Here is a 25,587-nt window from a genome sequence, read left to right on the forward strand (position 1 = left end):
CTATTTTTCTTTAGCATGTCAACAAAATATGGCGATCACTGATGATTTCTGCTGAATTGTGAATACTTCAACTCATTGTATTAGGTATTTGTGTTATTTTTTTGTTGATAAATTCTTTTTATTGGTTTATAACAAACACGATGGGCATACCCATCATTCCAAACATACAACCAGTAGATGATACCGAATGGGTCAGTGGATTGGTCCACCCAAGAAGCATGGAGCAGAATATATGCGAACAAACGATGAACGGGTAGGCCAGGTCATCATATAGTGCGTAAGTACAGACATGCAGTTCAAATGATTGCTCAAGGCCTCGCCAGTCATGTACTGCCAGTCCATTTGCCCCAAACTTTCAAAAATTTCCCAGGGCATCCTCTGGAGGAATATATACGTTTCTCCATGGACGCACATCTGGCCATCTCGTTGATCCATCAGCTTAGAGTGGGTCCTTTGGGCGCCCCCCACATAGTAGTGACAAGTCTTTTAGTGAGGCTCAGTGCAACCACAAGGAATGTGTTTTCTCCTCTCGTGTGGTCTACCTCGCCCCAAATACCCTGCAGGGCGATGCAACCTTAGGTTCCAGCATAGCCGGAGTGTTCAGGACCACATTGATTTTGTGAATACACTCTCGCCAGAATTTGTGTGTAACCCCAACATTCCCACACCATGTGATAAAAGGTACCCGGCACCCTACGGCATTTTGGACAGTCAGCATCCTCCTTCAGTCCCCACTTGGCCATTGCCGCACGGGAGTGATAGGCCTGGTGAAGTATTTTATACTGTATGAGCCTTAGTTTGGCATCTATGCCTATTTCTCGGGGGAACATTAGGGCCTCCACCCACTCCTCTGACTCCAGGGGGCCACCAGTCTCTCCCACCTCTTCCGCAGACGGGTTAGGTCCCGGGCCCCAAATGCAGTGATCACTTGGTACAGTGTCGATGTGGGTTTTGCCAGAATCCTTGCGTGGAGGACGTTCACCTCAAGGGGTGACCTTTGGGGAATGTCTGAAAGAACGGGGAACTGGGCCCGTAGGGTGTGCTCAGTTGTGTGTGTCTGTAGATATCACCCGGAGGAAGGCCAAACTCTTATTTTTTTATTACATTTGTTAAACGCCCACACCCTTGGGTATCACGGCGTTGTTACAGAGATCTTGAGGTAAAATCAAACATTATTACATTTACATAAACAGCACTGAAACAAAAATTAACATGGGTGAAAACAATGCAAGGAAACTTTCAATATTTACAGATTCTGGTATTGGTCTACCTTAGTGAGGCATCTGTCTCAATCTGCGTTAGGTGGGGGTTTTAGAGGCTGTGTGGGATAGCTAGTATTTATCAAAGAGCCAGGTTTTTAATACTTTTATGAAACATTGGAAGGAGCCTTCATTTTTAATGTTAACTGGGAGCTCATTCCATAGTTTCGGGGCCATGACTAAGAAGCTACTGCCTCCTGCTCTGGAGCTTTTTAACCGAGGGACAGCAAGGAGTGATTTGTTGTTGGATCTGAGCGTTCTCTTGGATTCTTTTTTGCTTATCGATTTATTTAGATAAATTCTCGTAATGCCTCGAACAGCTTCGGGTGTTCGTCCTGTAAGACCTCCTTTAAGGTCAGTATCCCCCAATCTTCCCAGCTAGGGAAGCGACCCATTGCCCATTGCCATGACCTCCGGGATACACCCATTGTCCCACATAGGTTGGCTCATTGTGGGCCGCCTCCCCCACCCAATGTATTGGATTGCTTTGTTCCACACTGATCGTATTTGTTGTATCATCCCTGGAAGGCCGGTTGCTGCAGTGTCTGCTCCATATAGGACCCGGAGGGGCGTCATCTCGCCCATGCACCTAATCTCGTTCCCAACGTGTGGGAAAGCAGGGTCTGCATGGAGCCAGTCATTCAAAACGCCCAGCTGAGATGCCCAGTATTATGCCCTAAAACAGGGTATGCCCTGCCCCCCTTCCCAGACTGATCGCTGCAACGTGGTCAGGGCAATGCAGGATTGTTTCCCTCCCCACAGAAGTTTCCGGCGGGTGGTATCTATGCTGGAAAAGTCCGTGCAGGGAATGTGAATGGGAGCATTCTGCAGGACATAGAGAAATTCCGGGAGGGCAAGCATGTGTTTGTTTTATTGAAGATGATTCATAGTTATTCATCACTATTTTTGATGTTATATTCTAATTTGAGTAGAACATGTGTTTTTTGAGTCTGTGGATAGGGTCCACTAGGTGGATTAAACCTTTTCCAACTAGAAGTTTTCTTTCTGTATTGTACCTATGGTCTTTACAATTGATTTGGATACTCTAACAAATGTCCTCCACTGTTATAAGTGAACTGAATGATACTATAGACTCATGTCATTCAGGCCTTTTCTGGAAATTGACTATTAAGGGCTGATTCATGGAACATTTTCCTATGGGATTGAGCCATTATAAAACACTTCCATCAATCAGGCCCTACATGTCTACACAAATATGATTTTCCTCGCTTCCGATCTCCTTCACTTTTTTTATCTGTCTAATATTAGTATTGATACATATGACTCTTGATGTCCAAAATAGTCTACGACTATCGTGTTCATAGAGGTGACCTTTCTTTATTTGTTTAATCTTTGTATTAGTTTCAAACCAATACAACCAGCAATAGACATTGAACAGAAAGAGAAAACAGTCATCACATTATAGCTGTGGCTCAACTAACTGGAGACATGAAACACTCACATTACGAACCTTCTTGTGATGAGTCCATGTCTAAAGCTGCTATAACCACTCAATCCTCCCTGACCCCCAACTCCCCAGACCCACCCAATCCTCACCATAGCATACAGGCACTCTACCGTGCCTGTAAAGCAAACCAAAAACCGTAGACAGTAATCAGTGGCTGAGGTTACAGTCCACTGCTCAGCAGACGAACACCCAACTTCCATCTTTCCAGGTCACCTTTTTGACATATGTATTGTTCTATTTCTGTTTTTGTTTACACGATTTGAGGTCATACACTTCCTGGTGTTTTCTTCATTTTTCCGTTCTCTATAACATGGCTATTGAATACTGTTCAACCAGTCCTATGTTCCCCGAGCAGGCGAGATGACCTTGTTGCGTTTCTGTGATGATGTCGTCATGCAGCATGGACGCCATATTGGACTATATTAACTTGTTTAATTCAGGCGTTCTTTTGTTTACTCCACTTGCCATCCAGGCTTTGATTTGTGCTGTTTGAGGTAGCCCAGTTTCCCATAGATCTCTTTTTTTATTTTAGGTTTCATACCGTGGCTTACTTGTTTTTGTCTCTTTAATCTTTTAATCTTTTGCAGTTATCTTCTAACCTGGTATTATGGTTATCTTGGCTGACATTTGATTTTGGTGAAAGATAATTTTGCACATTTTTCCTCTTGGAGTACACTCTTTATTTATCAATGTGATTTTTATTTTTTATTTTTATAGCCTGCTGGTAGTTTCCCCAAATTGTATCCATATTGGTTTTCATATCAACACACACTAAACCTATATATTTATATTTCATCTCTATTGGTGATTGTATATACTTGGTTTATGTAGACTTTGGGTACATTATGCATTTGTCTCTATCCCTCCCACAGTTGACTTTCAATCATCTTTTATTGATGGTTTGAGCTGGTTGCTCGAACCGCCCTTTGGATATGAATTGTTTTTCCTTTATTCAGTTGATTTTAATCTTTTCTATACACTGTTTGTTGGATGGTGACTCCATCTTTCATTAATTTTACATCTATTTTCCTTATACTTTTTAAAAAATATATTATCTGTTTGATACACCTACTTGTTGGTGGTGTTTTTAAACCTTCATGTCTATATGTTCAAATATCATTCAATATTCATTACGATTGATTACATCAATTGATTGGGAGATCTGCTCTACAGGGTGTATACCACAATGGCTTTTCACTGAAATGGTTCCATGAGCAACACACATGTTTACTGAATTCTGTGACCAAGAAATCTGTTTCTCATAACTAATTTCATGTTCATATATTGTATTAACAGTTTGTTCCTGATGAAGGGGTTTCCCCGAAAAGCGTTGAACAATTTCACTTTCTTCATTAAAGAGGCTTCTTTGACTACTGAATTGTCTTAAGAAATGGTGCACTTTATATTCACTTATGCTTTGTGTATTTGAACTCCTGAGATGGGAAATACTTATTTTGGCTGACTCTTTGGCATTATGGTCTGCAGGGGACGGGGTGTCCTATCTTTGGACATCAGATTGTCTACAGCAAACGTTGCTCCATCGGGAAGAAGGTAAAGGGGGAGAAAGGCAGCCCTGGGAATGTAACATTGATGGAAATAATGGGAGTTTGGGAGCAGGGCTCCCCATATCCATATAAACACACCAAGCCCCCTAGACCTTCCGGTGAATGAGACCCTGAGCAAAGGCAGAGCAGGAGCCCTAGAAGGCAACTGTCTGGAAGACTTCTCAAATACCTCTCTGCCCAGGAATCATGGCACTGCTACCAAAGATTTTTTTCAAGACAAAGAGAGGACCTGAGGTGAAAGCCATCAACATTATTGTTACAGTGTGTGGCGGGGGGGGGGCGAGAAAAGATCTCCCTGCAGAGACCTTATATAAGATAATATTGTCTTGGACACTGGAAAAGCTTTTTTTCTTTTTTACTTTGGGGATTTTGGTTACCACGTTTCAGGATCTTCTGCTGAACTGTTGGAACACTGGACATTCCTGTGATGAAGCCCTTTGAAATAAGAGGGAAAGGCCTGTTTGTGTGGATATTATGATTAGGTAGTCCCCTGAGCCCATATCCTCATTCTAAGGATGGACTTTTGAAGCAGTATTTGTTCCTTCAGTTCAAGGCCCCTTATCATCCTGATTCAGTTTGGCTACTTTTATAATGACCTTTGTAGTATTTGATTTGAAAAACATCGGACACAATCTATGTTCTGCACTATTGCTAATAAAACAAGTAAGACTTATTTTTGTTATTGGTCTCGAGGTGGCAAGTGTCCACAGTCGACACAATTACAAATAGTGACCAAAGAGCAGTTTGAAGGCAATACAGAATTGCTAACAACCAAAAAGCAGTTCCAAATGCTCAGGCCAAGTTCTACATACCACAACGATTTTGTGGCTGGCATGAGAGAGTTGTGTTTAATGGTACTATCGGACAGGCTTGTCATTAGAAGGGGCCAGGGAATGACACCAGGGATGTGAGGCCCTAGGACTTCAAAGGGCTGAACAAAGCCAACCAGTGTTGCCTGTATCTGAAGCACTGTTTGCTGTAGATTCCTGGTAATAGGACATCTGTTGCTCAGTGAAAAGTGGGCAGGACAGGAGGTGAGTGGCCAGTGAGGGTGCCCCTGGTAATAAGATGGCCACCGGGAGGGCCGGAGTTAGGTGGATGTTCTGCATGGGGCTGCTTCACGGCTTCCTTGCTCAGATCGTGCCGGGGCAGAGCACAGGGGCAAAGTGTTGCTGGAGTCCGTTAGTGTCAGTGCGGTCAATTGAGCATTCTCACTGACGAGCTGGCTGAGCTTCAACAGCTTCCAGAAGAAACTTCTCTTCCACGGTCAAACTCTGTCTGGTGGCTTCAACCTAAAAGGAGGTGTAGGTAGCCTCACACTGGCCTCTTAGCCACTCAACTCTCTCTATGCATTCTAGCCACCAGCACAGATTGCCTACCTAGTTTGGGGTCCTTGATCTGTCCAGAGATTGGGTGACCAGCAGTAGACCCACCTCAGACCACCAACTCGAGCGTTTCCTCACTCTTGGTCGCTCATTGGTCTTCCACTATCGCTTTTATCTGAAAAGCAACACTGGCAGTCCAAAGACATTGCAGATAGTAGGATTTATTAAGAAATGACTACACAAACACAGAGTCTAGCATGGGACACCCTAGTGAGCCTCTATCTGCACCACCACTTGTACACTCTAGTTATACCAGTGTGTGATTTCCTGGAACTCCAGATCATGATTTCTGGGTAGCAGGCTGCAAGAGACTGGGTTGGTCTGGTTGCTACCCAATGTTTTTCCACGATGGTGGATGATGTGGGATCCTGCTAGCACAATACTTTCCCACTTTCCCAGAGATGCAGTATTATTGGCTCTGAGATTACATGCATAGAAGGATCCCTGTGATGTGGAGATCACTTGAGGACTGGAGAAACACAGATTTATGGAATGGAAATGTCAGCAGCAAACATGAAGAACAAGTACGTTGTTAATGTGTGAAGCTAAGGCAGGAGGGTGCCATGGGTGCTGAGGTTTTGTGAAGCAGGCACGTCCTGATGCCGGGTCCAACTGGAGACGTTTGCAGAACTACTCTGCTGAGAAGAAAACCAACATGGCTCTGATTTCTGTCTTTTTTTGGTCTACAAGTGGATGATGGGTCTTCGCCCTCTGAAACTGATCCTGACCTGCTACTACCTATGTGAGGTTGCACAATGGTCTACCCATAGTTATTGACATATGTAGTTGCTCACCATTCCTTCCAAAATCCAATCCCTCCACATCCCCTTCTGCCCTTCTTCTTCTCCTCCCTACAATCCAAGTTCTCTTCTTTTCAGCCCCCCTACACCTTTGTTTTGCTACCCCTACTCCTCCACCTGGACTTCCCACCCACTACCCTCGTGTTGCACCACTCTTTCGCATCCCTATCCTGCTTCAACCTGTTAGTTACCCACCATCATACCCCCTACCTCCTGTGCCCTACCATCTCCCCTGCTTCCATCCACTAATTTCTCTTCTAAAGCGGGGTCCCCCCGAACCATGCCTCTTACCCCCCTGAACTCCCCATGTGTTCTACCAACCCCTCCTCACCCAACATGCAATCCCCACCATGTATTCCCCCAGCTCCCTCCCATTCCAGACCCCTCCTCCCATTTGATGTTTAGGTCCCGGCTCATCACGGGATAGCTATAAAGACTTCACAGCACTCATTTGTTACCAAAACATCAATAATAGTCGAACAATACGTGAAGTTAAAATTTCCCTGCTGCCCCACCAGTCAATGGGGAGAATTCAAACCTAAAGAGTAGATAGCCAGTAAGAAATGAGTAGGTTGGAAACAAGTCTCAGCCTAGGCCACCTAGAAGGAGCTGCCCTGACTCATAAGGAATGGTTCCTAGTGATCGCATCGAATGCAAAACCATTGAATGAAAATGCATCGGAAAAAAAATAATTTGTTTTTAATGGGAGTGGGGGTGACCTCCAAACCCCCGTTTTTTACCCCTTAAAACCCTTTATAGTAAAAAATAAATCCATGCATTTTTTTCTATGCTTTTGCATTCGATACTATGTATTCGATGCAATGCCTGGATACCATACAGGGAACACATTACTCTTTGCTCTCTATTTTTAAGGCGAGACTTTGAAGGAGAAGGTGGCTGAAATCCTTGCTACCTGAAAGGTGAAGCTTCAGCTTTGAAGGATGGCTAGAAAAGATAAGGAGGGTGTCTTGGAGGTGTGGAAGTCCTTAGAAAAGAAAGTCATTTGCATATTTAAAAACTGCCTCTCACGTTCTTGGGGTAATTGGAACACTCGGTAGCACAAGACTTCTACCGGTGACTGCTGAGGTTGACAAGGAGCGGATCCTGTCCCACGGCAAGAGGGCATTTAAATATCAGCTGCCATAAATAGGCCCCACAACTCTTCTGTAAAGTATAATGCATAGTATATGTAAGGTTTAGTTTTAATAATAAATTGTTCTATTGATGAAGTTATGATTCAAATAAAATCATTGATCTCTAAACTATACACTAGGTTTAGCCCTTGCCTGCATGTGGTTCGTCATTTGCTTGCTTCCTCAGGGCATGATTGGGCAAATACTGTACAGCCAGAGAGCTTTGTTTGTCATAAAATGTGTGGACTTCAGGGATACTGAATCAGTGTGACCTTGTTTCATATGTAAAACATTGATCAAATTAATTGAATAAGTGGCATTAAGAGTCTCTATTGCTTATTCCATTGTTATGGTTTCGTGTCACGATAAGTCAGGCAGGTACCACTGGAACTCAACAGAATCATATAAAGGTTAAAGAACAGAATATGGCTTGCCATCATTTGCCCGCTAGGAATTGCAAATCCTGCTTGAGTACCACTAACAATGGAAGACGAAGACTGTAATGCCACCATTTACTAACCCATGAAGTCCAATTCAAGCAATGAATTTGGTACATGTTTTACTCGTCAAACAATTTCCAAATGACCCCCATCACCATTTCTTTAAGTGTCTTGTTTAGGCACTGCTCATGTATAGTAATTTCAGTACTGTAACGTTGAGGCAAGTGTGAACTGTTTTAGGTGACAGCTGTGACCATGATAAGATGCCATGTATTGAGAATGACAAACTACCGATTTGTTGAGGAAATATGGACACAATGGGCCTCATTCCGAGATTGGAGGTAGCCATGGCTGCCTCCAATACCGGTTCCGGCACCGGTGTTGTTCAATTAGGACTTACGGCTGTAGTCCGACCCTGGCGGGACCAGTAAGTCCCCATTGAACAAACCATTCCCCATTCCCATTTGAGGTCCCATAGGGCTCAATGGGAATGGGGAGGGCGCCAATAAGGGGCTTGCGAATTGCAAGCCCGTTATTAGCGCCCTGGTCCTTTAGCGGGACCCGTAAGGAACTTGTGGTCAGACCACACTTTCCTTACGGTCCCCACCAAGGGACCTTGGAATAGGGCAGTAAGGGATTACCGGCACCGGTCTCCTTACCGGTGCCCAGTATCCCTTACCGCCCAGGCCGTAATGACCCCCAATGTAACGTAAACCTTTAAGGGCCATAGGGCGTATATGCATCTTAGTAAATTTGCTTATTGCCCCCAAGGGTGCATATTTGCCTTTTGAATTGGTTAGGGGTGTGACATGCCCTCCACACAATTCCAGGTGAACCCTGGTGGAACGTTTGTGTTATCCTTCACTTTGTGTACTAAAAGGGTTAAAGTGATCTTAATAATTAAGTGCATCATCTGTGTCTCGAAAAACATCAACATGAACAAGTACCTAGCAATATAAAAACAAATTATGAAATCATTAAACGATTTGAACATAGATAATACATAGCGTGACAGTTATGATATAATTCAGCATGATGTGCAGTTCATTTTCAAACGAATCCACCAACTTTTACTTTAAGCAAAGTCTCCTGACACATCTTTTCCATTTCAGGTATGGGCTGTTTCTGGGGTGCAGAGAGGAAGTTCTGGAGTCAAAAAGGCGTCTACTCTACCCAGGTTGGCTTTGCAGGAGGATATACCCCCAACCCTTCCTACCAGGAAGTCTGCTCAGGTATGGCTGCAGGAATCAAAATAAGGATTTGTTGAACTGGGTAGCCAGCATCACAGAGTAAGCAGGAGCTACCTCAGGGGAACGAGACGCTAGTACATAGCATGCTAGCTAAGATTTTTCCCTCGCCTCTAACCTGCCTCTCTCCCTCACTTCCTCTGCCTCCACTCTAGCCCTTGACCCATCGTGGTCACATCCCGAGTACAGCTGGCCGAACCGCCTACCTGCACTTAAAAGTGTCCAATGTTGCATGTTCACTTATGTGTTGTCCCCCTTGACTGTTCCATTTACTCACCTCCGAGCATTATTCCTCCTGTATATAAACTTTGTGTCCATTAATTATGACCCATTACTGTTTAAATGTCTTCTAGATGTGCCCTGAAGTCCAAACATACAGACTGAATGTTCCATAGACACGTTTCAATAGCATCAGTCGGTCAGGGAAGTCAAAGGTAGCTCCTGGTAGCTGTTGGTGTCAAGCTAACCCTGCTCTTCGAGGCCACAAGAAGGAGCTAAATAGCTCCCAGCGCCTGGCAATATATTGGGCTGAAAAGATTGATAAAGCACCACCAAAGCATGCAGATGGCACAGAATTGCTCATTTGCAATAAGGATCATCTAGAAGACCTTCACAATCTAAAATAATGTTGTTTATGGTATAAATTAGCCCTATCATTACATCATGAGAGCATTGCAAGTCATTCAGGAGTTCCATAACAACGTAGGGTCACAAGGGCCGAGGCTGAGCTTTGAGATCCGAGACCTCCCTATGCGACCAGAAATCTCGTTCAGATGAGTGTATTTTATACCTCATAATGCACATAGGCAAACCATCAGGTCCCAAGCCCTTGCTGTTGGTTTCTTTTCCTTACCCTTTTTCACTTTTTAATGTTTCAATGTCCTTTAATTCTTTGCTGGTCCCCTTTCTGCCTCTTTTTCGAGCACGGTATTCTTTTTCCATTGTGTCTTTCCTTTCCGCTATTTCTTGCCCCTCTTTTTTTACTATCTATATGGCGGTCTTATTCTATTCCATCTTTTTCCTTTCCCCTCCATGTTCTCTCTTCCATTTTGCTCCTCTTTTCACTCTTTTGACGGTTTTTGACATTTTATCACTCAGTTAATTTTCTTTCTTTGTGCTATGTTATTTTAGCTCAGTTGCCATTAGTGTAGCACACCTTTACCACTTGGGTGGCCGCATAGCACTGTGGGCTTGTCCGGAAGTGCTGTTAATTGCTGCTTGCAAGAATGTGTGCAAGAGTGTACGGCTGGAGTATGTTCTAGGTTTTAGATGTTGTGCACGAGGGCCTGAGATTTGTGCCAACTGTCATTTTGTTTTCATGTCACTGTGGTCATGGAATGCCAATGTAGCAGTGAACGTTGTTAGTGCCTTATAGATTATGCTTACTGATTAATGTGTGTGTTCAATGGCATTGTAACTGTTGGGAAATTGCTTGAAGTCGCAGAGTGATCCTGGCTGGTTTTGCCGATAATATCTGTAACTAACAGAGACCACTGACTGGCTGGTAATAGCTGCATTTTGGAGGTGAATGGTGGGGCATAACCACGTTTTAAGGGCTTCCAGAAAGTGAGGTGTAACTAAATAACTACAGCCCTGCAGGAGTACCGGATGAGCAGTTGTTTCAAAACCCCTACTCAGCGCCGCACCGCTAGTAGAACAGCAGAGGTTTCAGTCATAAAAGTGAAACGGGCCCAACATGAATGCTAGACCTTCGTCACCTCTTTGAGGTAGCATGGGCTGAGGCAGAGGCGTTGCTAGGGGGGGTTGAGAGGGCTATACCCCCGGGTCTTTTAGTTGTAGCCCCGGATAGAAGCTCAGGGATTACAACCAAAAGGCTAGCTAGCCCCAAGTCCCGACAGTCCTGACATTAGCGTAGCCCCAGATCTTTTTCAAACCTAGCAACACCCCTTGGGCTGAGGGCAGGCTAAACTTTTCAAGAGGGCGGTGAGCCAGTATGGACACACCCACAACAACACGAGTACCAAAATAAAAGAAATGTCCAATCAAGGTTCTGTAAAAATAAGACTTTAATTAAACTAAAAAGAAAAATTAACCCCTGGAGATGCACAGAGAAGTTAGACGTTGAGAGAAATAGAGTACTCTATGCATTGAAGTGCTGGGGTCTGCAGGTAAAGAGTCTCTGAGAAATAAAATACAAGTTCAAGAATATGTCTTTAAGATTTAAAATGGGGTCTTAAATGTTGGTAGGGTCCATAGAACATGGGCAGTGGGGCAGAACCACTTATATATGCCTTCTTATCATCTTTCAGGATCTTAGCAGCATTGTGCCAGGGGTATGGGCACTTTCGGGTGCATCGGGTTGGGTTTGAATGGGCAAGCTGCCCGACGGGATTGAATACAACTGTATGGTTCGACAAGCAACAACGGCACATGGCTAGTAGAAGCTTGGGACAGGCAGGCAATGCGGAGTAAGCGTAATACAAAGTCTTAGCTCATGGGCTCACAATGCGAGGAATGCAGAGATTCAGTTTCAGAGGCCAACTGGCTCAACTTGATCTAACAATGTGGTGCGGTTCAACATGCGTAATGGCTCGTGGCTGCTCAATGAAGCTTGGAGCAAGGGGCAATGTTCAGTTCGGCGTAGCTCCAAACCGCTCCAAGCAGGTTGAATCTGAGGGTCAAAGACAGCTCCAGTTGGACTTGGCAGAGGCTCAAAGGTGCTTGAAGCTGCTTGAAGCGGCTCATTTCCTGGCTAAATGTAAATACAAGGGACAGGCCAAGATGCTGCCTGTACATGTACTCGAAGCTGCCGCCGAAAGTGGATACAACCAGAGTTTCAGGGCTGCCTTAGACATGGGCTTGATCCACATACTATATCACCTCATGGCACACAAGTACGTAGATGCAACATTGTTTCCCAAGTTGTTCAAAGGGCTAGGGAAACTGTGAAAACAAACAAATAAACCTTTACATCAATCCTGACGTGCGCCCGATAGCCCAACACTACATGGGCATCCCAATAAACATCCAGAGGCAGGTGGAGGACGAATTGGACAAACTACTTGGTGAAAACATTATCGACCCAGCAACCGGACCCACCCCTTGGGTTTTGCCCATAGTCCCAGTCCCGAAGAAAGGGTCCGATGACATCAAATTTGCATCAACAGGCGCTGGCCCAATGAAGCAATCATGAGGGAGAGGCATCAGGCCCCATGAATTATGTACATGATCCATCTATTGAACAGAGCACATATCTTCTCAAAATTGGACCTTAACAATTGATACCAAAAGTTACAGCTGAACAAAGAGTCCAGATATATCACAACCTTTATCACGCACGCAGGATTATTCAGATACAAGCGATTAAGCTTCGGGGTGTCCTCGACCACCAAGATCTTTCAGGTCTAAATATACAATGGGCCCCTTTACAGGTTTGGTGGTAGAATTGCTGGTAAAACCGCCAGGCTACCGGCAAACTTGCGATTTTTTCCGGCACCCGCGAATGGTCAATTACGGCCCTGCCGGACCCGGTAATTGCCCATCCGCGGGCACCGGAAAAATATGCTCCCCATTCCCATTGAGCCCCACAGGGCTCAATGGGAATGGGGAGGGTCGAGGAATGAGGAGGTCGGATGTACCGGCACCATTCAGAATGGTGCCGGTGCATCCGACATGCTCTGCACGCGATTGCTGGTATGCCCGCCAGGTCAGACCTGGCGGGCGGGAATGCACCCGCAAACAGAACTTGTAGTTTGCTGGTCCGGTAACAACATTACCGGCAAGCTTACCAGTACCATTGTTACCAGACCGGCAAACCTATAATGAGGCCCAATGTCATCAAACAAATTGCCAACTATCTGAACTACAGTGATGACAAACTAGTGTTTGAAAAAGATCAGGACCAGCATGATAACACTCTGGCCAGAGTATGTATGGCACTAGAGGTCACCAATCTCACACTAAACAAGGAGAAGTGTGAATTTCGGAAGGGAACTCTGTAATTTTTTGGACACATATTCTCGACACAGGGAATGATGCCAGACCCAGAAAAGGTGGCTGCACTCACCAATGCTGAAACACCCACCAATGTACGCTCATTCTTGGGTCTTGCCAGTTACTGTATGAGATACATACAGGACTTTGCATCAGTGAGCGAACCGCTACGCACGCTCACCAAGAAACGGGTGCCTTTCAAATGGTCTGAATCCTGCCAGGAAGCATTTGAAACCATCCAGCTATGCATTTTGTCTGCAGATTTTTGCACGGCTGGGGAAACTGAATTTACGGTTGACGCCAGTCCCGTAGGACTGGGACCATCCTGGCTCAAGTGGACCCGGTGTCACCTGACGAAAGGCGCATTATATCCTATGCTAGTAGGAGCTTATCTCACATGGATTGGGTGTAGTATTAGCCTGTGAAAATGTTCATTTCTCCAACATGGGGTCTGGCATGGATTCACATGCTCATGAATATTCCCCGTCGTCAGGCCGGGAATCCTCGGTAAAGAAAAAAAATCAGTATCAGTTTCGTTTCTGATCTGTCTTTCTTAGTAGTAACCAATCACTGATCTCTGGGTCATACGGCCCCCAGCCAATGACTGCCCTCTCCCTAAGCCCCTCCCCTGGCAGCCATCCTCAGATTTTTACCGCACGCTCAAGTGTTGGGAGTCCTCGTGTTTAGCTCTCAAGCTTTTTGCTGCGTCTTCGCGCTTTTTCAAAGAGATTTTCTAATTTTTTGGTCAAATAGAGCCTCAAGCTCCATTGTGTCTACATTCGAAGAACGGGGACCCGTTTCGGATTTTTCTACGCCCCTCAAGGGTGAAGTTTTCGTCGAGTTACGCTTTTTGGAGGAGTCCAGAAGTTTCTGTGGCCTACCCCGGACATGGCCCAGGAGAAAGGAAGCTCGACGCCCGGAAAGCTGTTCAGGGCTTGCCCTGGATGCCAGCTGCAGAATGTGTTCAAAGAGGACGAGCATTCGAAGTGCCTCTACTGCCTTCATGAGGACAAAACGCACGTGGAGAAGGATTGTGCGTTTTGCCGCAACATGTCGGAACAGACAATCAAGGAACGACATCTTCGTCTCTCCAACTGGCTGGAAGGAAAGAGCCCGTCAGGTGAGAAGAAGAAGAAGAAGTCTGAGTGGTCTTCTAAGCCCTGTGAGGGCACCCCGGCGACGGGGGCCCAACAGAAGGCAAAGCACAGCGAGTCCGCGGGCACCGGGAGCTCCAAACGGTCAGTCTCCTTGGCTGCCAGGCAGGGCGTATCCTCTCCAGCACCATCAACCACGAGCCAATGCTCTGGCTCAGGGAAGAGGAAAGCCGAGAACCCGGTGAAGCTTCTGGAGAGGCCCCGGTCGTTCTCGAAGGATCCAGCCGAGGGGGACCGAGGCGGTGACCCTCCCCCCAAGGTGAAGGTCACAGGCCCGCAGAAGGTGGTGAAGGCCTTGATTCACGTGGCTAAGGCCTCTATCGAGGAAGTCGCGGCGGCCATGGCGCAGCCTGGGGAGGCTACACCAGTGGCGGTGACCTAGGGGCCCAGAGTTTCTCTGCCACCGCAGAGGGAATCCTCTTTCAGGCCCATCGAGAAGACCCCCATGAAGACCCTGGCGGAAAAAGAGGGGGGGAGTCGGTGGCCATTGTGGACACGGACACAGCCTCTGAGGAGGAACGAGGGCCTCGAAGAGGCCCGGTCCCACGGGAGGGATCCCGACGAGGTGGACGACGAGAGCACCGGCGGAGCCGGCGAGGTTCCTAGTCAACCGTCGCGCCTGTCGCTTCCAAAGCTGCAGGACAACTCTGCGGCCATTTCGTTGGCAATACAATCCTTATGTTCGGAGATAAGGACGAGATTGCCCCTACCACCGATGGAGGAGCCGGAACCAGGCCCGACGGAGGTGCCAGAGCCAGGCCCGTCAGGAAGTCCCGCAAACAAGAGAAGACGGACCCATCCAGCCCCGCCTTTTCAGCCCTCGCGGCTTGCTCAGCCTTTGCCCACGTCCCCCGTACCTGGGGATGACACCAGAACGGACACGGCCACGACGGGTACGGATGATGACGGCGGTGATGACGGGACGGAGCTCCCATCGCCTCCAGCCCGGGCCTCCCAGTCCGACGAGATTGGGTCTTTCCACGCTATGACCGCCAGGGCATCTGAGCTTTTTCAGGTCTGCTCCGAAGAGAAGAAGGAAGGTTTCTTTTACCAACGGTGCGAGGCCAAGAGGAAGACAGTCCTTGCTGTGCCTCTGTTGGATGACATCTGGGACGAGGGTCTCACCCTTCTCAAGAACCCGTCTACGACGCCTGCCAAGAGGGATCGGTACGAGAAGAAGTACCGGGTCCCCGACGCAGCCCCTTTGTGCCTTAGGGCGCAACCGACCCCTGACTCGGTCGTCTCAGCAGCGGCCAAGAAGAAAGCGGGGGGGAGCATCGGCCTCAACGTCAACTTCCCCGCCGGACGGCGAAGGAAAGAAGCTGGATGCAATGGGACGACGAGTTATCTCATCGGCGGCAACAATGATTAAGGGGGTCAACGCCCTCGCGATCGTGGCCCGCTACGACAGGGAGTTATGGTACAAGATCGCCCCCCTGTTGGACTTCCTACCGGACAACAAGAAGGCTGAGGCCCTAGAGATCTTGCAGGAAGGTGAGGTGGCGTCGGACCACGCTTTAACGGTGGCAACGGACACTGCCAACACCGGTTTCCGCCAGCTAGGCAACAGCATTTGCCTCAGATGACGAGGGTGGCTCGAGGCGACGGATTTCCACCAGGACGTACAAACCAAGGTTTTGGACATGCCGTTCGACGGGAACAACCTTTTTGGGAAAACAGTGGATGAGTCCCTACAAGCCATCAAGGCGGTCACAGAGACAGCGAAGGCCCTAGGAGTTCTCCAGCAACAAAGGTCGTCCTTTCGGAGCTCTGGAGGCAAGAAGGGTGCCTCCAAGGGATTCGGCGGTGGCTCCTCTACGTACCGCCAAGCAGCCCGCTCCTCGTCGCAGGAAGCCTATAGAGGACGAGGCAAATCGGGTGGATCCCGCCATCGTCGCCAGGGAGCCCAAGGCGGCAAGGCGTCCTCCAAGCAAGATTGAACTGTACGTTGCGTTGGGCCCCCACCGAAGCACCCCGGTGGGATGCCGGCTGGCGAAGTTCATCAGCGTGTGGGAGTCCATCTCCACTGACCGTTGGGTGATGGACGCCCTGGCCCAGGGGCACGCCCTCGAATTTCTAAAAAAGTGCCCCCGCATTCCTCCCGTGGCCAGGAAAGAAAACCACATCCCTCAACTACTGTTGGAGGTAAGGGCGATGCTCAAGAAAGGTGCCATCGAGCTCGTCCCAAAGAGGCTCCGAGGCTCCGGAGCATACTCAAGGTACTTCCTCGTGAAAAAGAAGACAGGAGGGTGGCGACCCATCCTGGACCTGCGACGACTGAACAAGTACATCAAGGCACAGAAGTTCCGGATGGTCACCCTCCAGCACGTTCTGGGACAGCTGGAGGAGGGCGATTTCTTGTCTTTGTTGGATTTGGAGGATGCATACTTTCACATTCCCATTCTAAAAGGACACCGGAAGTTCCTCAGGTTCGTGGTCCAAGGGCGGCACTACCAGTTCAATGCCCTCCCGTTCGGATTGAAGTTGGCACCCAGGGTTTTCACCAAGTGCCTCGCTCCAGTGGCGGCGCGGCTGTGCCTGCAGAGGATCCACGCCTACCCCTACCTGGACGATTGGCTCATCCGCGCAAGGACAAGGGAGCTCGCCGTAGAACACACAGCGAAGACCGTCCAGCTGCTCACAGACCTGGGGTTCTCCATCAACTTCCCCAAGTCCCACCTGGTCCCCTCTCAAGTCGCACTGTTTCTGGGAGCCAAGCTCGACACAGTGGCACGCCTGGCCTCGCCGTCGGAGGAAAGGACAAAGGCCATCCTAGGCAAGGTGCAGCGTCTGCTGGCCACGGATGTGGCCAGGGTGAGGTCCATCAAGTCCCTCCTCGGGATGATGTCCTCTTGCATTTATCTCGTGCACCTGTGCAGGCTTCGGATGCGCCCTCTATAGGAGTTCCTTGACGCCCGCTGGATTCAAGCGACAGGCATCTTCGAGGACAGGATCCCTCTCAACGAGACCTACCGACGAGCGATCCGGTGGTGGGGCACCCGCGCTCATCTAGCGGCAGGGTCAGACTTTCAGACCCCGGCCCACCAGGTGACGGTGACGACGGATGCCTCCCTGGAGGGGTGGGGGAGCGCACACCGGAGAGCTTCACGCGATAGGCCTTTGGCTCCCAGAGGAGAAGCCGCTCCACATCAACATCCTGGAGCTCCAGGCAGTGTTCTGGGCCCTCAGGTCCCTTCTCCTGTCCCTCAAGGGCAAGGTGGTGAGGATCTTCACCGACAACACCACCACGATGTTCTACATCCGGAAGCAGGGCGGAACCAGATCCCCATCCCTATCTAAGGAAGCCCAGGATCTGTGGCATTGGGCCGTTGCTCAAGGGATGTTTCTGGTGCCGTTTCATCTGGCAGGGATAAAAAACTCCATCGCCGACTCACTCAGCATAGATGGGCGCTCGTGCCATGAGTGGGAACTACGCCAGGATCAAGTGGACCGACTCTTTTAGCGATGGGGCAAACACCAGATCGACCTGTTCGCGAAGGCGACAAACTCCAAGTTCCAGAGGTTTGCCAGCAGGTTTCCCCAACCGAAAAGCATGGCCGATGCTTTCTCGATCGCCTGGGACGGCCTGTTCATATATGCGTTCCCTCCATTGCCGTTGCTGCTCCGACTCATCAACCAGCTCAAAAGGTCCCGGTGCAGGATGATCCTCGTCGCACCGGCGTGGCCGAGGTAGATCTGGTTCCCGGACCTTCTGGACTTGTCGGCGTCCCTACTGGTCAAGCTGCCGACAGACGCAGATCTTCTTTCCAGAGAAGGAGGCGCCATCCTTCATCACGACCCGGAGTCGCTGAACTTGCAGGCCTGGCTCCTGCAGCACTAGAGTTTGGAGGGTACGATATCCCGGCTGACTGCAGAGAGGTTCTTGCAAAGGCCAGGGCGTCCTTAACTCTTAAATGCTATGGACACAAATGGAAGAGGTTCTCTGTCTGGTGCCACACACAGAAGATTAACCCTCTACGGATTACGGCTCCCCAGGTACTGCCGTACCTTCTGACGCTGGCCAAGGCTGGACTGGCGCACGCGTCCATCAAGATTCATCTTGCTGCGATCTCCCGATACACCAGAACCACGGGGCGGATGTCTTTGTGGTCTCATCGTCTGGTGAAAGAATTCATGAAGGGACTGTTCAGATCGTTCCCGCCGGTGAAGGCTCCGGCCCCGGCGTGGGAGCTCAACGTGGTGCTGACCAAGCTCATGGGACCTCCGTTCGAGCCTCTGCACTCGGCTCCGTTGAAGTTCTTGTCGTGGAAGACAGCATTTCTTGTGGCCATCACCTCTGCACGACGAGTGGGAGAGATCCAGGCCCTGTCCTGCAAGCCTCCATACTTGACTTTTCACGACACGAGGGTTGTGCTGAGGACGCACCCCACCTTTATGCCCAAGGTGCCGTCGGACTTCCACCTCAATGAGCCCTTGGTGTTACCAGTTTTCTTCCCGTCGCCTTCGTCGCCGGCCGAGAGGACTTTGCACTCGCTGGATGTGGCTAGAGCGCCGAAGTTCTACGTGGACCGCACGAAGAGTTTTCGGAAGACGTCACAGCTGTTTGTGAACTTTGGACCTGTGAACCAACGGAAAGCTCTCTCGAAGGCTTCCATTTCCAGATGGCTCTCCGGCTGCATCATGCACTGCCACCGGTTGGCAAACCGACCGTTGCCCGGCTGTCCGAGAGCCCATTCGACCAGAGCGATCGCTGCTACCACGGCGTTCTTGTCTGGTGTGCCCCTGCTGGACATCTGCAGGGCTGCTACGTGGAGGTCGATGCACACCTTCACGAGATTCTACTGCGTCAACCAGGATTCCAGGGAGGAGTCCAGAGTCCGCCAAGCAGTGCTGCGCAACCTGTTCGCCTGAAGGTGGGCCTGGTGAGGAGGTAAGAGTGCTTAATGTTGAGTTTATGTAATGCTTAATGTTGAGCCTTTGTCACCTCCCGTGGTTGTGCATGTGTGTACTACTATGTATTCTTATATTCATGAGCATGCGAATCCATGCCAGACCCCATGCTGGAGAAGGAACAAGTTACTACCTGTAACTGTTGTTCTCCAGCATGGGTCTGGCATGGATTCACATGCGAACCCTCCCTCCTTCCCCTCTGCGGCTCTTCACTTGGTCATACTGCCACTGTATGTGCTACCAAATCTGAGGATGGCTGCCAGGGGAGGGGCTTAGGGAGAAGCAGTCATTGGCTGGGGGCAGTATGACTCAGAGATCAGTGATTGGTTACTAATAAGAAAGACAGATCAGAAACGAAACTGATACTGATTTTTTTTCTTTACCGAGGATTCCCGGCCTGACGACAGGGAATATTCATGAGCATGTGAATCCATGCCAGACCCATGCTGGAGAACAACAGTTACAGGTAACTAACTTGTTCCTTATTTTTATATGGGAAACCATTTACAGTGCTGACCAACCATCAAGCTCATCTGTTCATATTTGGAAATCCCCAGGCCGAAATGACACCTCGAATTGCCAGATGGAGCCTCCGGCTACAGGACTATCAATTTCACATTGTACACCGGCCGGCAAGGAAGAGAACCCGGCAGATTTTCTATCTCGACACGTGATCACAACAGTAGAAACACGCCCCACGATTACAGACCCATACATTCACTACCTGGTTTGAGAAACCTGAAGGTGTCTCTCTGACTGGTCCCCGGGATCTTTCATCCAGGTGGTCAGGACACGGCCATCGCTATTCGATCCAGTTCCTGGGGGTGGACCAGTGAGGGAGGATCACCTGGATGGGGGTTCCTCGTGGAGTGGAGGTGGGACTCTGACGGGTGAGACACGGTATCCCCCTTCTTGTAACACCTTTTCCCCAACCTACCACATAGGATACTCTCACACACCCCCCCTTTTTCTGATGAGAACACTTTTGCACACCACAAAAGATGACGGACTAACACTAGAGCCACTTACCTGACATGTCCCAACACAAGGGTCAGGCAAAGTCAGGCAATTGACCAGAATCACACACACCTGACGGCATTTTCCCTTTCCCACAGGGATAAAAGGTGGAGCACGAGAGCACAATACAAGCAAGGCAGACCGTACAACAACTAAGCTATCTAAGTACGGCAGTTCAAGAGGAGGAGAAAGGTGGCGAGAACCGAGAGAGTGACAAGGAGAGAAGCCACCTTACCCTTTCGGACCCAGACCCATGAAACCTCTAGAGAAGGAATTGTAAGACCGCGGATAATAGCCAGCGTGTGTTGCAGCAGATGTCAAAGGTACACAGGGCCTTCCTCTGCTGATAACCAAGCCGGGAAGAGACGCTTGTCACTGTGATACCGGCCTTGACTCCAGAGACAACAAAAGCCAAGCAGTTCATCACAGCTGGTGAGTTGAGGGGAAAGCCGATAAGAAACTGAACTGTGTTGAACAAAAGTAGCAAACGGCTAATTGAAGAAAGTGCAAAGAGCTGTTAATGCGAGAGGGGAAAACCAGCTACAGAAGAGTCAGGCAGCACGTGGCTGCTCATCTGGAGAAACTCTGGGCGATTACCCTATTGTTGAAAGTACTGTTACCAGAATACGTTGGGAAAGGGGTAAGAAAGGGGTCAAAGTGATCATACAGGAGTCTAGCAAAATCCTCTGTGAAGTCGAAAGTCTTTGACTGGCAGATGATTGTAAAGCTAAGGGAAGTGAATCCTGCATCGTAAGAAAGTAGAAGGAACTGTGTGACTGGCAAGAGAGAACGCGACAGGGATGCTGAGGAAACTGGACAAAGCTTGAAGCCCCATAGAACAGTGTGTTGACAAAGGTGAACCCGAAAGAGGGATGTCCACAGTGAATTGTTTAAAAAGACATTAAGATTTGAGAATGCCAGAAGTTAAATTGAGTTGACAAAAGCTGTAGTGAACCCGACGGTTGGAGGCAAACATTTGAGAAGGGTCTGAGCCCGGAAGAAGGGGATGCAGGGGTGAAAAAGCATTACGCAATGTACAAGCAGGAAGGAAGGAAGTGGCTTTGTGGATACAATAGCCCGGTGACCCTCATGCACCAGTTCTATCATTTTCTTCCGTAGATTTTGAGGTATCACAATTTTAGTTCGTTTCAGGAGTAAGCCTTCTTCTGCCCATGTTACTTCTTCTTTTACTAGGAGTAATCCTTCAACGTCTCTTTGTGTCTCAGGACAGGTGCTTTCACCATTTGTTTGGCTTGCTTCTACATGCCGGACAGTAGACATCTTAGGATGATCTGGATGGCTGGGTCATCCTCTGACTAGTGAGCAATATGCGTGACATCGGCCCCTTCTGGAGTGGCCGCCTGGACCGCTGAAAGGACTCATGCTGGCAACAGTAAAGACAGACACACGTGATTACAGTTCAAGGGTGTTTATTAAACTGTAATAAACATTCCAGCCCTGTCGGGGTTGCAGAGGATCCCGCAGGGCAACCACAGCGAGCAAGGAACAAATCTAAGAGACTGATCAAAGAAATGGAGAGAAGTTAACTTCATATTTAAAAAGGGGGGAGGTTGTAATGTCTTCCCGTCATGTGTGTTGGTCACATGAGGTGGGAGGGCACCGGAAGGCACAGGGAGCGGGGTGGGCGGAAATGAGGGGACACGACAAAGGGGCATTCACGTTCTGTATGATGTTGAATAAAGACATGGGTCATGCAGTCTGGTGTCCGTGCCTTAATTATATAGAGGGCGCTGTTTGGGAGGCTGCAGCTGTAATAACACAGCGACCCGACACAGTATTCCATAAAGGTCTGGAGAGTGCAGGAGTAGAGTAGCCAGATCACTGTGTAGCACTAAGTAGATGAAGCACAGAGAAAGAATGTCCAAGTGTCAGAAAAGCTGCGGGATGTGCAGGGATTCTGGATCCCAGGGGGCAGAAGAGCTGCAGGACAAAGACTATAGCACCGGTCAGCCAAAGAGGTCCAAATCCCAGAAACAGCACCGCTGGATGATGGGGTGGGGAACCCAGGAGAAAGATTAGCAAGTGGGAAACTAGCAGGAACGAGTCATAGCCGCAAACTAATCTGAATGTGATGTGCCAACCCTTCTTCTTCTTAGTAACTTTTGAAGTGCCTTCCGTCACATGTGACGATGTGTGCTCCTTATATGTAACCTTCCTCATTTGTGTCGCAAAGTTATATTTCTATGCTACCAGGCCTTTGTAGGTCGACCTTTGATCTGATGTACCTCAATATTGGTAATCCAATGCTATCCCTATGGTTTTAACATGAAATCCAATTGTACCACCTTTCATGTTCCATGTGCCCTCGAAATAAACATCAAACTCTCTTTCACTCCATGGTCTGTTTAGCATTGTTTGTCTAATGTCCACTGGCTTATCCCCCATACATACACGTGCAAGTTTTACTAGCGTTGATTTCCTCTCTCCAGAAGATCTTCTCAGATCTTCTCAGAGCCCTGCACTGTATGGTTTGCAGTTGGGATCTTGGTGATTTTGAAAGCCCCACCACCACCAGGATGCTATAATCAGTGACACTTCTTATACAACCTTTATATTGTGACTGTGTCTATCTATCCGCTCCAAAATTGGTGCCAGTCGCAGCTCTCATCAAATTTAATCTGGTATTGCATGTATGTACAATGACCTCTACTTGTCTCCCCCCCGAATTGAGTTTTCATCTAGTGTTATTCCTTAGTACTTGAGCAAATGTGCTTTTTTGATTGGCTGACACCCCATTCTCTGACTTCATTTTCTCATTACTATCCTTTTTGTAAATAACACTGCTTATATTTATCTAACCGACATTTTGAATCCCCTCATTTTGGACCAACATTTTATTTCTCAGACTGCTACTTCTATTGCTTTCTCGATAGTTTGGAGTTTCTTACTAATATAGCCCACAATACCATTGTCTGCAATGAATCCAGTCTGCAGGGCTTTTTTCTCTCTCATTTATTAAATCATTGATCGTTACATTAAACAACTGTGGTTGAGTTCTACCGCTTTGTGCTGTCCATTTTACACTGTGTATTCTTGTGACATTGCCTCATTAATTGTTTTTAAGAGATCCCTTAGCCATTTGTGCATCGTCCCTCTCACTTTCACGCTGTGTAGCATGAATCATAGCCCATCTCTCAAAACCATGTCATATGCTTTTCAATGACTCTACATACTGTCTCTATTAGCTCTTTACTATTGATCACTTTCTCAATGTCTGTAATGACCTTAAGTATTTGGTCCATAGTTGATCTATATTGCCTGAATCCGCTTTGTACCTTGTTTATATATCCACTAAATTCTATATGATATGTCAGTCTATTTCGAACAGTTATTTCCATTATCTTACAGGTGACCGCAGTTAAGGGTATTAGTCTATATGATGAGGACACAGCTCCTTTTTTCATGGTTTCAGTATTAGGATTATTATTCCTTTTTCCATTCCTGGGGCAAGGTTCTTGCTTCCCAAATCTGATTTTATAACTTTAGTAAAACATCTTTGTTTCTTGTAACATTTTGAAGTAACATCGCCATAATCCACTTCCATCTTTTATATTGTTAAAGGAACATGGCTCTCATTTTCATGCTTGCTATTTCCTCTAGATTATGCACCGAACGTCACGCTGCCATGCACCCTTCATTGTTCACATTCACCGGCAAACTGTTACTGAGCATTAAAAGGGAAAGCATACTGTGTCCCAATGCAAGCTTTCATGGTGGCCATCTTTGAAAGGAGTCAAAAGTCTATAAGGTTTACTGGGTGTGGTGGATCAGAAGGCAGACACTGGGGCTCATCATAAGTTTGCCGGTATTCTGACAGTAAATCCACCAGAATACTGCCAAACTGTATTACCATTAATGGCACTCGGTCCGGTGGAATACCCACCTAATTACGAGTGCCTATAGAAAGTGTAACGCCCAATTTCATGGAGTCCTACTGGACTCCATAAGGGAGTTTGCCAGCATTACAGGTGCCAGTAATACCAGTGATTTCTTCCTGTAAGGTGGCGGAATGAGCACCAGTGTTTAGCTAGTGGTCCTTACGCCCATTTCACCGGCAAACTCGTAGTTGGCCGGTGCGGTAACGTGCCGGTATACATTACTGGAGGCACGTTATTACTGCAGCGGCCAACTTATAATGAGGCACACTGACTCTTTGTGGCCAATGCAGGTTTTATTAAAGAATAATCAAAATGCCTACCTGTCCCTATTTCTGTGGGGTGTTCCCTACATATCAAACTAACTAAGGTGCTCAACAGTCATCAGTTAATGTCCAAAATAAAAGTGTCCACCGTCCACACTAAATCTAACTGACCCTACCACTATTCTAACAACTAAAGACAGGAGAATGACTCTCTTTTCCTGCAGCTTGCTTCCTGCAAGTTTCTTCTTCTTTCTTCTCGTTTAGTGTGATATTTTAAGTAGTCCCTTCTGACTGCTTTCCTCAGTTTATAGAGTTCCTTTAAGGCTGTATTACAATCCTTTCTTTTCCTTGAATTTGGTTTCTTGGTCCTTGAATAATTACTTGGCTCATATAGGGTGGCTTTCCCCTCTTTTCAGGGTATTGATACCCAGTCTCTGAGTTTCTCCCTCTTTATATCTCTTTCTCTTTTACTTAGGTTATGGTATTCTATCTCTTTAACTTTTCTGGCTTTTGATAGATATTCGTGGTTGCCCTTTTCCCCAGGCATGTTTGTTGCCCTCATTATGTGTCTGACAATCTCTATGGTATTTGTATTTCTCTCATTACATACCCTGGTTCTTTCCTCAGGAGTTTATATATTAATTGTAGTATCTTTTCCAATAATAATTGTACTCTAGCTTCTTTTCTCATCAACATTCTATTTCTTTACTCTTTCATTCATAATACTGAGACAAGTATGAATGGTCCCATAGCATTTTCTTTTATCATCAGTCTGTGTCTTATTCTTTCATTTATATCACTGGGACAGGTATGAATGGTCCTGTAAGGATTACTTATATTTCTTTTGACCTTATTCTTTTTTCTTATTCTTTCATTTATATTAATGGCACAAATATGAATGGCCCCGTAATGATTAGCCTTAGGCCTCCTAGCTCTCCTGTGTTTCCCGTTACCTGTGTTTGCCTGGGGTAACATCACCAGGGCGTCGGTCTGCTCAGGGTATGTTATTTTCTTCGTTCTCGCGTGGTCCCGCTTCACTTCGGCGTCTCGATATCTTATCCTTTCTAGATATGGTTTTTCAGCTCCTCTGGT

The 25,587-nt window shown here is 47.5% G+C and overlaps 1 protein-coding gene across 6 annotated transcripts in view; it reads left to right on the forward strand.

Moving 5' to 3' along the window:
* The window catches only part of MSRA (methionine sulfoxide reductase A), a 1,385,155-nt gene that overhangs the window by 578,527 nt on the left and 781,041 nt on the right, over positions 1-25,587 (forward strand). For all 6 annotated transcript variants that reach the window (XM_069605714.1, XM_069605717.1, XM_069605715.1 and 3 more), the window contains exon 3: positions 9,163-9,282. In XM_069605714.1, the coding sequence (XP_069461815.1) occupies positions 9,163-9,282 (120 nt within the window). The remainder of the gene's footprint in view (positions 1-9,162; positions 9,283-25,587) is intronic.

This window comes from Ambystoma mexicanum, chromosome 4p (genome assembly GCF_040938575.1).
Source record: "Ambystoma mexicanum isolate Mex_15411 chromosome 4p, UKY_AmexF1_1, whole genome shotgun sequence".
Classification (NCBI taxonomy): Eukaryota; Metazoa; Chordata; class Amphibia; order Caudata; family Ambystomatidae; genus Ambystoma; species Ambystoma mexicanum.